This window comes from Equus caballus, chromosome 16 (genome assembly GCF_041296265.1).
Source record: "Equus caballus isolate H_3958 breed thoroughbred chromosome 16, TB-T2T, whole genome shotgun sequence".
In the NCBI taxonomy this organism is placed as follows: Eukaryota; Metazoa; Chordata; class Mammalia; order Perissodactyla; family Equidae; genus Equus; species Equus caballus.
Genome location: NC_091699.1, coordinates 29,226,845 through 29,240,091, shown reverse-complemented (window position 1 = coordinate 29,240,091; position 13,247 = coordinate 29,226,845). Strand labels below are relative to the sequence as shown.

General features: G+C 44.1%; 1 protein-coding gene across 1 annotated transcript in view; it reads right to left on the bottom strand.

Annotated features, from left to right (window-relative positions):
- RYBP (RING1 and YY1 binding protein) overlaps window positions 1-12,592 on the bottom strand; it is a 73,289-nt gene extending 60,697 nt beyond the window's left edge. Inside the window, exons 1-2 of the mRNA XM_023620086.2 lie at window positions 12,340-12,592; window positions 11,454-11,579 (exon numbers count right to left, since the gene is read on the bottom strand). Of these exons, the coding sequence (XP_023475854.1) occupies window positions 11,454-11,579; window positions 12,340-12,371 (158 nt within the window). The 5' untranslated portion in view covers window positions 12,372-12,592. The remainder of the gene's footprint in view (window positions 1-11,453; window positions 11,580-12,339) is intronic.
- Window positions 12,593-13,247: the final 655 nt, after the last annotated feature.

Genomic DNA, 13,247 nt, shown 5'->3' with positions numbered 1-13,247 from the left:
CATGCCAGTTGTTGTACATACAAAGTTTGCTCCTTTTTAATTGCTGACTAGTATTCCATGGTATGGATGTACTGTTCACCAAGTGAAAGATATTTAGGTTGTTTCCAGTTTTAGGCTATTACAAATAAAGCTGCCAGGAACATTTGTGAACAGGTTTTGTGTGAACTTAAGTTTTCATTTCTCTGGGATAAACGTCTAGGAGTGCAAATGCTAAGTCATATGCTAAGTATATGTTTAGTTTTCTAAGAAGCTGCCAAACTATTTTCCAGAATAGTTGCACCATTTTATATTCCAACCACCAATACATGAGAGACCTCGAACGTTTTTAAGAGCTGCAAAATATTCAGGGCTATTCCATAGTTTTTAACAATTCCCTGCTACTTCCTATGTAGGTAATTTTCATTTTTGTTATAATAATGATGCAATTAACATACTTACATAGAAATTTTTACATGCAGATCACACAAATTCCTAGAAGTTAAATTGCTGGGTCACAAGGTACAAATGTTTCAAGGGCATTTGATACCATCGGCTATAATGGCCTTCGGAAAATTTAAGTCAACTTACACACCCACCAAGGGGCTGTGAGAACACCCATTTCCTCGCCTCACTAAAGTTTTTTTAATCTTTAAAATTTGAACCTGCCAAAAAGGGTTATCGTGTTTTGTATTTCTGTGAGTAATGGGAAGGTTATACATTTCTCTTGTTTCCTAACTTAGTTTGTAGTTATTTTATGAATTAACTGTTCATGTTCTTTGCCAACATTTTACTGGAATATCGGGTTACTGATTTTAAGATCTGGTTCTAACATATGCTGCAAAGAAACAGGTGTTTTAAATACCTGTATCTGAAATCCAATCCAAGTATTAGTAATGCAAGATAAGAGCTGATTTTAGAACGTAGAAAAGATACGCATTTAGTTGATATGGTCCCCCAATTTATAAATGTTCCTACACTTCACATAATGTGTTTATTAAGGAGTCACCTCTAATGCCAATTCTAGATTAAAAACACGGTTCCTAGAATGTTGATCACTTACTTCTCTTAAGTTCACTTTGAAATGCCAAGATGTAATTTGTCCATAACAAACATCAAAAACTATCTTAAGCTTCATTAGGAAGCCTGGCTGCCTTCTCCTAAGGAGAATCTAAGGTCATCTAACCACGTAGTCCTCAAAGTGTGCTCCCTAGACCAGCAGCAGCAACTTCGCCTGGGAACTTTTAAGAAATGCAAATTCTCAGGTCATATGCTAGACCTACTTAATCAAAAACTCTGGGAGTGGGACACAGCGATGTGGTTCAACAAGCTTTCCAGGTGATTCTGATCCATGCTCAAGTTTGAGAACCACCACTCTAAACAAATTTAGTATAAAAACATTAGGGGCCAGCCCCGTGGCCTAGTGGTTAAGTTCATGCGCTCCGCTCAGGCAGCCCAGGGTTTCACCGGTTCGGATCCTGGGCGCGGACATGGCACCACTCGTCAGGCCATGCTGAGGCAGCATCCCACATGCCACAACTAGAAAGGACCCCCAACTAAAAATACACAACTATGTACACGGGGACTTTGGGGAGAAAAAGGAAAAATAAAATCTTAAACAAAAAAAAAAACCATTAAATTTGAGTTGCCTTGTATACTTAATTGTTCTTTAATAGAGGTCTTGGGCAAAGTTAATTATACTACAGATATTAAGGATTTAATGATCTATTTTTGTCCTGACGCAAATTATAACAATCCAAAAACAAACAAAAACCACAGAAACTGGATTTTAACTTTGTTTTCTACAAATAGGAATCCTAAACCCACAAAATGTTCACAAAAATTTTCCCTTAGAAGAATAATCCACAATGAACCAAATAAACTAAGAAGTCAGAACACATGTCTTTCAAGTCAGAGATTCGATTTGTTTCCTATCACACATCGCCTGATTTTCCCACTCCCACACAGAAGTACCACCCACGTCATTTTGAAAACTCAATAAACTAACACATAAAACACAGCACCTGGAAAACTACAGTTACTCACATATTTGTGGTCCAGTGAATAAATAAATTGCTCAATAAATAAAAATAATTCTGGATGGCGGGATTATGGGTGAACTTTATGTTTTCCTATTTTGTCCCCCAATTTTCCATAATTAGCAAGTATTACCTTCATAACTAAAATAAAGGACAAAGAATCAGTGACCACACATAATGATAAAGAAAATTAACCTACAGAACATAAGGATTTTTAAATTTACCAATGTTCACTGATAATCTTTCTTTCCTTTATCCATATCATATAAATTTACAAGGTGCTGGGGTAGTACCAGATAAACAGAAATCCTGCCTTCAAACAGTTTACTATAGTTTGAAATTAGAACTGAACATGAGTATTAACCCGGTAACAAAGCTGGTATGCTAAACTATGGTAGCTATTTTCTATCCACCTAGTTAAGTGTCACATCTCCCTTCAAGTAACAGACCCTGCAGATGTCACAGCATCCCAACCACCAGGCAACAAAGGATGGTCCAGGAATTGGACAAGTTAACAGGAGACCTGATTCCTACAGTTCTTACTTTGATCCTAGGTTCAAATGGTATTCTTCTCATTATTAGCTATGTGAGGCAGTAAATTGGTTTTTTTGTTTTGACTTAAAGTAGTTTGAGTCAAATTCCTATTTTTTGCAACCCTGAATATACCTGCAGCACCTACGATATTAAACAACTTTTAGTTTTGTAGAAGACTGAAGAGAACAATGCATAAACCTAGTAACCTATGTATGAAATCTGATCTGTTCTTAGAAAGCAGTCACCAGGTCTGTTTTCACCCTTTGACTAATCACTGTGCACTTTGCGTTTTAAGACCCAAAACGCCGATGAAACTGGCATCCCAAATCATCTCTAATTTGCTGTCCCTCCCAAAGGCCATCAAAGTTTCATCTTAAATTGTAGTGCTCATGCTCTTCTAGAGAAAAACGTTCTGAACACGTTTCACGATGCTTTTTTTTCACATATCCCTTGCACTAGTTTTTTTCCCCCAACTGAAGGATAATAGATGTTCTAAATTGACAGAGGGAGGAAAGGAGAGGATGAAGTGAGATCTAACCCTACTGAAAAATAAAAATTTCATCCGTTTACCTTGTGAGTTCAACTACTCATGATTCTGAGTAACACAATAGTGCATCTGCACTGCCTTTACTGAGCATTCCTCTTTGGCACCACAGTCTGTGTCAATCACTGCATGGAACTGAAATTATAGCTAAATAAATGAACGAAGTGAATGAGTCAAGACTTCAACTTAACAGAAGTAATTAATCCAAACTACTCAAGAGAATAGTAATGTACACCATCTACAAGGTGTAACTAGCAAATTATGCGTGTGCTAACACAACAGAACTTACACAATGGACTGCATAACATTTCCAACAATACCCAGAATGTTCTGTAGCCATTTTTAAACTGCCTTTAGGTGCCAGCTTACAAGAACAGCCATCTAGTCCCTTATCACACCTCAAAATTGGTTCTGCACACTAAGATTGATCCTCTGCATTATTAACAGACTTTCAATAGGAGTTTTGGCTGCTTAAATCACCAAATGAGCAACCAAAAAGGATTGAGACTCATCACAGTTATTGTTATTTAGGTAAGTGTGCTAAAGCTCTGAAGCTCAAAACCACTCCAGGAAGTACTTTAAATGCATTGCCTACAGCCTCCAAGGCTGCAGTTCTGTATTTAATTTCCAGTACATGTTTAGAAAACAAAACCAGAAAAACAGGAACACTACTTTTAAGGACATACTTCATAAAGACAACTTTTCCCTAATCCAACATTACACACACAATATAAGCTTTAATATGAAAGAATATTTATCAGAACTCTTAACTGGAACAGTTTTAAAGGGACTCCAATTGAAACTCCCAGTCTTCATCTATTCTGCATACATTTACTGAACCCCCGCCAAGTGCCAGGCACTGTAATAGACACAGGAAAACAAAGCTAAGAAAGGTCCTGCCCTCAAAAAAGGTGAAAACATAACAAAGGGGATTAAAAACACAGTTCAAGTGTTATGATCAGGTATACATGATTGGAGGGTGATAGAACGGCTTCCTGAGACATCTAAAAAGACAAAGAGGAGTCAGCCAGGAGATGAAAGGAAAAGCGTTTCAGAAGAAAATCCAGAGGAAAAGAATGTGTGAAGGTATGGAAATAGATGTCACGGCCCATGTTTGGAAAACACCAAGCAGTTTGGCATGAAACACACACACTCTGTGTGTGGAGGGCAGATGGGGTGTTGCAGGCTGCTTCTGGAAATACTAAAGAAAGAAACAGTAAAGGACCAAAGCAGAATCCCTTGTGATGCTTTGGATTTGGACTTTATTCTAAAGGCAATGAGAACCAGGAGATAGTAATTTAAGTTGTCCAAATGGAGAGGCCCAAGAACCAGTTGGATTTTTTTGTCATGTGTATGCATCCACGGGGGGTGGTGACAGGTGGTTAATAAATAGTACCTGGAAATTACCAGCCAGTGGGGAGAAGTGGAAACGTGTGGAGGACATCTGAACAGAGTGAAATGTTAAAAAGGAGGCAGGAGGGGTCAAAGAACTAACTTGTATCAGCTTGGACAACAAACCCTACATCCAAGAACAATAAAGGCCTCATTTAAATCTCAGATTTAGTGAGGCCTTCCCCAACATACCCCCATTTCTCACCGTCTCTACCTCCTCTAAAAAGTACTCAGGGTCTCTACCAAGTACTCATTCATTCCATGCCTACCATGAAGTTCACATCACTTGGTTATCTTTTAATGGTCTTATCTTTTCAACACGTTTGTTAGGTTCCTTGAAAACAGGAATTTTGTTTATTTACCCAATGCCTTAAATATAAATGACTGATGAACAATATTAGTGATGCGAGGCAAAAGTTTACTCCATTTACGTATTGTAGAAAGGTTCACACACCAGGTTTTATTTCTTTCACCTAATGATGTGATTTATGCTACTGCTGGGAGAAGACAGCTGTGTTTTAAGTGTGTGGATAATGAACACAAGTTGAAGAGAGAGCCTATCTACAGAATGTGTAAGGGTCTGCATGCAAAGAGGTGAGCTCTAAGATATTCTTAGCATAAAACAACACTGGTAAAATAAGCAAGAACCACACACAGCAACATGGATGAATCTCACAAACATAACAATGAGTGAAAGAAGCCAAACCCAGAAGTATACATACTGTATGATTCCACTTACATACAGTTCCAGAACAAGCAAAACTCACCTCCAGTGTTAGAAGTCAGGAGAGCAGCTGGGGTAGGGGCAGTGACTGGAGAGTGCAGAAGGGGCCTCTGGAGTTCAGGTAATGTTTCTTAATCTGGGAGCTGGGCACACAGGTGTGCTCGCTTTGTGAAAGTTCATGAAGCCTTATAATTACGATTTGTGCACATCTCCGTTATGTATGCTACAGTTCAAAAAGTTTACTTAAAAACAAAGAGGCAAAAAAGAGATGATGGGGAGTATAAAGGAAGATGCCACAAAGAGAAAAGGCCCTGATGATGGGGCAAAAGAGAAAGTGAGAGCCAGAAATATCATAGACTGTTTTATAGTTCAAGTCATAAAGGAGACGTTCAGAGACCTACCGTTACCTGAAGTACTAACAAACTGAATTAGGGCCGTTAACTATTTTGATAAACTACAGCCACTTGAGGAAGTTTTTATTAATCTTGGAATTTCTTCAGTATCCACAAAAGCACAAAATAAATGCAGGCCACATGAATAAATAATACGTAACCGAATCCATTCAAAACTTCCCATTCTAGTAACTAATAAAGATACACTGGCAAGTCAGTTGGCCTGGGCTTAGTCTACAACACAGACCTAAGAAAAGCTGAGTAGCCTGTGCACAAAAGCTTCAACCCTAAATTGCCTGCAACCAAATGAGCTAAACGGCACAGGTAAACCTATAGAATAACTATCCCCTTGTTCCAAAAGAAAGCAGCATTAATGTTTCCGAAAAAGGCAAATGTCTATCTCAACACTGTCTATAAAGCAGCCAGCCACTCACTCAGTTCTCATGACTCTACAGTTCCCTACCCTGCTCAAAGGTCTTCGCAGCACTTGCCACTAGCTGAAATTATCTTATTTTTCTATTTATTTCCTCTTCCTCTCCACAGCATTTTAAGCTCCATGAGAACAAGGACCCTGGCTGTCTTTATACCACTGTATACCCAGAGCCCAGATGGCTGTGTGCTCAATAAAAACTTGTCCAATAACCACAACTACCCAGGTAATTTACTTTAAGGTCACCAAGTATACATAAGATCAAGTCAGTACCAATAAATCAGTAAGTCAAATGTAATAGCAAATACAAAATAAATTATCACTCTGTTTCTGGGTAAGAGTGATCTTTAAAACTGTACCAGCTCTTGTACCAGCTTTGAGGCTGAAAGGTTTGATAAGGTTTGATGGTTTGGAAGACAGGTAATTTTTCGAAGTATTTTATGGAGAAATTTTATGAAAGATACACACTACAATAAAACCAACGTGACCTAAGGAGCAAAACCAGGTGGTGGATGACCAGGAACCAAGAGGAAGAGGCCTGGCTCTGCTCCAGGCCAGGCACCCCCTCTACTTTCTGGGAGTTTTCCTATCTGAAAAGTATCACAAGATGACGCATTTTTGAAGCTTCCAGCAAAGATCAAAACTTTCACGTATCACTAATTATGTGTTTTCCCCTAAAACTTCCAAAGTACTTCATGACTATTCAAGAGGTTTTGAGTTGTTAGGGTATCTGAATTTAAGGGGAGAAAAAGTCCAAAGTTACAACTGCAAAGCATCAGGGAGTTTCTGAACAAGGAAACGTTTTACAGACAAAACAACTCAGCGCCAACTTCCACTGCAACATCCTGAGTACCAACTTTTTTTTTTTTTAAGGAAGATTAGCCCTGAGCTAACTGCTGCCAATCCTCCTCTTTTCACTGAGGAAGACTGGCCCTGAGCTGACATCCACGCCCATCTTTCTCTACTTTATATGCAAGACGCCTACCACACCATGGCTTGCCAAGCAGTGCCGTGTTTGCACCCAGGATCCAAACCCGTGAACCCCGGACCACCGAAAAGTAGAACGTGCCAACTTAACCGCTACGCCACCGGGCCGGCCCCTCAACTTTTTTTTTAAGCTACACAATTTTATTATGCATCTAAAGTAAATTCCTCACTTTTGTCTGTAAAAATTCTAAAAATGAACACTTTTCAGAGGGTTAATATTCAAATAAACAGGAATTAAATAAACCACGATTTCAACTCATCACCATGATAAACTCTGGAGCTGAAGACCAGAAAAGTTCTAAATCTATGGTAATCATTCAAAACAAAAATTTTCCAATTTCTCAAGTGAGTGTGATTTAAGCAGTAGCTGAAGGTCAAAATGCAGCATTATCATCAAAGAACCAACCATCAAGAAGAGTTGCAGCAATGTCTTGGTAATTCTCACTTTACAATAAAGACATCATTGAATTCAGAGACATAAGACAACCAAAAGTAAAATACATTTAATTTATCACCTAGTCTAGGAAGCTACTCTGCCCAACACTCAAGAATTTCAACTTAACAGAACGGTTAGATAAATGTGTGAATCTGTGATTTTTTTTTTCTTTTAAAAGCTGGTATCTTCTTTCACGAGGCTGGCAAAGTGGGCTGGGAAACACTACTTGAGCTATCACCTGGGAAAGGGATAGTGTTTCTTCCCCACCCACCACCACTGTACATACACAGTCCTTTATCTTCTACCTAGCCAGGCCTACAGCACATCAGCATGGTGGGGAGGCAACCTTCCCAGTGCAGGTGACTCCTCCACGCTCTTGTGTTTAAAGACTGAAGTCTATCACAGAACAGGAACGAGGAAAGCATACAGTACGGTGGAAATGACCTAAAACTGGTTTGTGGTGATGGTTGCACATTTCTTGAAAGTTACTGAAAATCACTGAATTGTACATTTACAATTGATGAATTTTATGGTATGTAAATTATACCTCAATAAAACTATAAAAAAAATAACTAGCAAGGGGTTAAGAGTGGGATGGTATGGCTGGAAAATGGAGCGTATCTAAGAACCAAAGAGACCCAACACATAATTGATGATACATCCAAAATACAGATCTCTACTGCCCTCTGACCCCCACAGCTAGCCTATTAAGCGTTCCCTCTTTCTTCCCTTGACATGTTCCTTAGGAGCTTCTGACGACCTTCCTTTCATTCTGCTCTATCCTCCTCCAAAAAGAAGAGAAAAGACCTTCTGAGTCACTTTCATGATACCACCCGCAGAATTAAACACATCTGGTACACACAGCACTAGGGAAAAGTCAGCAGGTGATTTTGTAGAAATCAATTCTCCTTGTCCAGAAGAAATGGGGGGTGTGTGGCGGGGGGGGGGGGGGGGGGGGGGGGGGCACGATCTAATTGATTCCCCAAGCCAGACTGCTCCAGCCTCCCACAGCACTTTCTTTATACCCCTTAGAACCTTTGTAACTTGGATTGTGGTCATTCTGGTAGGTCTTACCAATCTTTTAACACCACCTTCCCCTCCACAATGTCTTGAGAAGCCTCTTCCACATTCTAGGAATTTAATATATCTTCTTTGGATGAGTAGCAATATTTTCCTAATCAATTGAGGAATATCAATCTTATCCTCAAACAGTAACTGTGTTCTACCGGACTACCACTAATTCAAAGCTGACATTACTTAGTTGACTGATAGACAACAATGACAATTATGACAAGAATGATGAACAAACTCCAAAATGGCCACTGGCTAGCCAACCAGCTAGGCTGTTAAATACGAACATCAGCTGAGAGCAATAAAACCCAACGTCTTTCTTTTTTTCTTTTTTTGGTTGAGGAAGATCCACCCTGAGCTAACACCCATGCCAACCTTCCTCTATTTTTAGTATGTGGGCCACCAGCACAGCTGGGCTGCTAACAGAGTGGTGTAGGTCCATGCCCGAGAACCAAACCTGGGCCACTAAAGTGGAGCACACTGAACTTAACACCACTAGGTCACCAGGGCCAGCCCCAAACCCAATTTCTACACCAGTCAAAAGGTTAAAAAAGCCCTTTTATCATTTAAAAACTATTCTAAAATCACAAACTTTTGCCTATTACCCAGCGTCCAAAACCCAACAAGTTTTCTAATGCCATCAGCGCAGAAAATGTGAAACCTCTGAGGTACCAAGAAAATTACAAGCAAAAAAAAAGGAAAAACATAGCAGTAACTAGTGTCACAACGAAATTAACCAACCGTTAATACACTGGACGGGACAGGATGCAAACCTGTCAAATTCACCTTTCCACATGAAGCCCATTCATAGCATAAAAAGCCAAAGTTATTTGCCTTCTGATTAATGATGACTTCCAGAATAGACCTGAAACAGCAAAATATTGGCAATAATCAAGATAAAACAAACTTAGGCTAAATACGGGTATGACGAGTTCCTAAGAGTTCAAGTCCTCAGATCTCTAAAACACGTGTTCAAGCCCCATTCAATCACAGACAACAAAAAACTACATGAAGACCCTTAAAGATAGTAGTTGAGTTTCCTGTTCCTGAGGAGACTCTAAAATATTCTCATTCTTAATAATTTAATATATTTGTTTAAAAAACAATTTCACCGTCATCATCTATGACTCTGAAAAAACTTTAAACATCTATATTGTTTTTAAAGACAAAACCTTCCACGTGCTTCCAAAAAGTTGATGAGTCAGATTTTTTCATACACGTAGTAACTGAAATGCATTTCATTATGAGATGATTATTCCCAGCAATACAGCAGATGTAAACTTTTGAATTTGGTTTAAGTTTCTGTTCACCAGCAGAGTTCTCAAGTTCTTAGGAGTTTCCTAGTCATTTACTTGAACATCATCTACGGTAACACTCAAAGCAAAACCACAATAAAGAGGTTTGGCCTCTGAGGGATTCTACACGTAAAAAAACATTACTCATAAATAAAATACAATCACTATTGCTTTAAATAACAAATACATTTCAAAACTTTCACGCAATTTGATGGAATTCCCTGTTTTAGACGGCAACACAAAATCTACTAAGCTCCCAAGGAGCGTTACTCATTTTAACTAAATCCATTCTATGATAATACAAAAAACTGACAGGAACTTGCTTTAAAAACTAGTTATGGGGAAATATTTTTAGTTCTTGAGCAGTTTTATTCAAAGGTCTCATTACTTAAAGAGTTGCTGGAATTCACAGAACTGTTCCACAGCAACTGGACCAGTTCATCCCAGTTATAGCCTTTAGGTTGCCAATACCCTATTTAACCCCAGGTGGAAACGAAGCAATGAAACCCTAATGGGACGGGACACACTCACTTGGCCAAGGAACAACATCCAGACAGAACTATGGAGTACTACTGCACAGTCGTGATATCAGAATGCCACCCATTCAGAAACAAGTACTTGATGAAATGAGGCTCTTGGCATCAACTTTAAGTCTTCAAGGATCCGCTAGGAACTCACTCACTCTCTCTCGCTTTCACATGTACAGATACCCCAATGCCTGCCCATTCAATAACACCCAGGAATAGTTTAACTTCAAATTCTAACATCACTGAAACAAACTCCGGATGCAAGCGAGAAGGTGACTGGAAGAGCACAAAATCAGCTTTGCCATCTTATCCAAGCATATCTAACTGTTAAATCTGGAGTAGTTCAACTCGTTTTGATACCAGATGCCGTTTACTACCTTCACCAAAATAAAAACGAATTCTTTAAACATTCTTTTCATCACAATACAGCTTTAAACACAAACTTCAATATAGTCACACTGTTCATTTCACCATTTTGCAAAACCGTTCTCCATCACCAACCACTCTACATAAGCTAATCAGACCAAAAAAAAACCAAACTGACAGCTCAGCCTTCCCAAAAATGCACTTTCTTCATCAAACCCCAACATTTATTTTGAAGCGCAAGAAAATAAGAGACATTTGCAGCTCAAGGCAGGAAAATACAACCAGCCTTACGGTACTACCACCAGGAAATTTCCCAGAGAAGAGAAAAATAATTCAGGACAAGCAAATTAAAAACACTCCGCACATGACAAAAATAAAAAAGATCTAACGTCCTACAATCCATCGCAAAAGCACCGCTCCCTCTCTTTTTCGAGCCCATACCAATAAGCCAATGGACACAAGTGTCAAATAAATCCAGCGTCTGTTTGAAACAGGACGAAAACCCGGAAAAATTCCCTCCCATAAATCATTTAGTGAACACGAGCCTTTGCACCCAACACGAAACACCCACCGCCAGAAATGCACATCACCCACCCACCCCCCGCCCCAAACGCAGAAAAAGCCGTCATCAACAAGTTGGAAAGAGGGCAGAAAGTATAGCTCACCACCGTCTCCCCCACCTTAAGAGGAAAAAAAGAAAAGTGGTCCTTTAACAAAAGGTAACAGAGATCTGCCAGTACCTGGTGGAGGTGCCTTTCCTCACATCGCAGATGCTGCATTTAAAGGCTTCCGCGCTGTTTCTGAAGGTGCAGACACTACAATCCCAAAAGCCCTCGTCTGCGGCAGGTTTCGCTTGTCTCTTCGGCCTTCGGGGGAGCGAGGAGCGGGGGAAAGGGGAGGGAAGAGGCAGGGAGCAGGAGAGCGCGAGGGGGAAGAGACAGCAAAACACAGGCGCGGGTGAGCCGTCGTAATTTCGCAGGAATCCGGCGCTGGAAACTTCGCTCGGGCGACCACCCACCCACCCTCCTCGGGGACGGAGAGAGGCACCGGGGGAGGGGACGCGGCGCCCCCGCCGGCGCCCTGCCACCTCCGGCCCGGGCCGTGCAGCCTCGCGCAGCAGGCGGCGGCGGCGCCCCGGGCAGGGCCGCGGCGGGCGCAGGAAGCGGGCGGACTTGTGGACTTGAGCGTGGGGCTGGGGGGGCCGGCAGGGGCGCCGCGGGCCGGATCTGGAGGGGGCGCGCAGGGGCAGCCCGAGGCCGGCGGCGGGGAGTGGGCCGGCGGCTCCCCTCTCCCCTCCCCTGCTCGCGCCCGCCCTCCCTCCCTCCCCACCTGGTTAAATCTCCCTTTGTCTGGGAGGAGTGGCGGCGGCGGCGGCGGCGGCGGAGGGCGGCTGAGGAGGAGCCGCCATGGCTGCGGCGCGCACGGCCGCCGGCCCCGAGCGGGAGCGACACCGCCTCCCGCCGCCGCCGCCACCGCCCGCCGCCGCCGCCGCCTCCCCCCGCCCCCGGATCTCCATCTTAGCAGCGCCTCCCCCCGCCCCGGGTGGCTCCGGGGCCTAGTCGCCGCCGGCCCCCGCCCGCCCCCAGCCCTCCCTCCCCTTCCGCCCCCTCAGCTCGGAGCAGGTACCTGGTCGGGCTCTTCTTGTCGCCCATGGTCATGGATGGGCTGTACCCCCGCCCCCCCCAAAGCCGAAACCGGCGCCGCTCGGAGGAGAAACGCCGTCCAAGGAGTCGTCGCGGACCGGCCCCCCTCCCTCCCCCGCGCCCGCCCGCCCTCAGCCGCTGGGGCTCGAGCTCCGGCCGCCGCCGCCGCCGCCGCCGCTGCCAGTCTCCGGACGAGACTAGTCCCCGCCAGCGCCGCCTCCGCCGAGTGACTGACGAGGGGCGGGGCCGGGCGCCGCGCGTCACGCGCCGTGCGGCCAATGGGAGGGCGGCGGCGGGCGCCGCGAGGGCGGGGGCGGGGCGCGGGGGAGGGCGGGGCGTGGCGGACGTGGGCCGGGCCGGCGGTGTGCGTGCCCGGGAGTGTGTGCGCGCTGGGGGCGCGCGTGCCTGCCGGTGGCCCCGCGGCCCGGCGCGGCGGAGCGTGCAAGCCCAGTGGGGCGCACGTGGCCGCGCCCGGGAGGCGGCTATGGGCTTCGAGCCCCGCGCGGCCGCCCCGTGGGGCTCCCCCCGGGATCCCGGCCCCTAAGCAGCCTCGGGGAAGTAGTTCCGCGCACTTTGCGCGCGCCGCTGGGGCTAGCAACAGCCGCGACGCTCGCAACGCCTCGAGGCGGGTCGAGCCCCTGAGCCGGCAGGGCCTCTTTCGGCTCGGGCTCCCCCGCGCCCTTCTGTCGCTCTGCCGCGCGGAGCTTTGTATCTGCCTCTCCTGAAGTCGCAGCCTCCAGCCCTAAGCCCCTTCCCAGGCCCCTGACGCAGAGGGGACTGTGCAGAAAGGGTGTGGTCCAACTAAAGGTTCCCCAAGGCCGGACACCGACCTCCTGTGTTCTGACTCCCGCTTGAGCCCCCCAGAGCCTAAATAGGGCGTTTCCCTAGGGA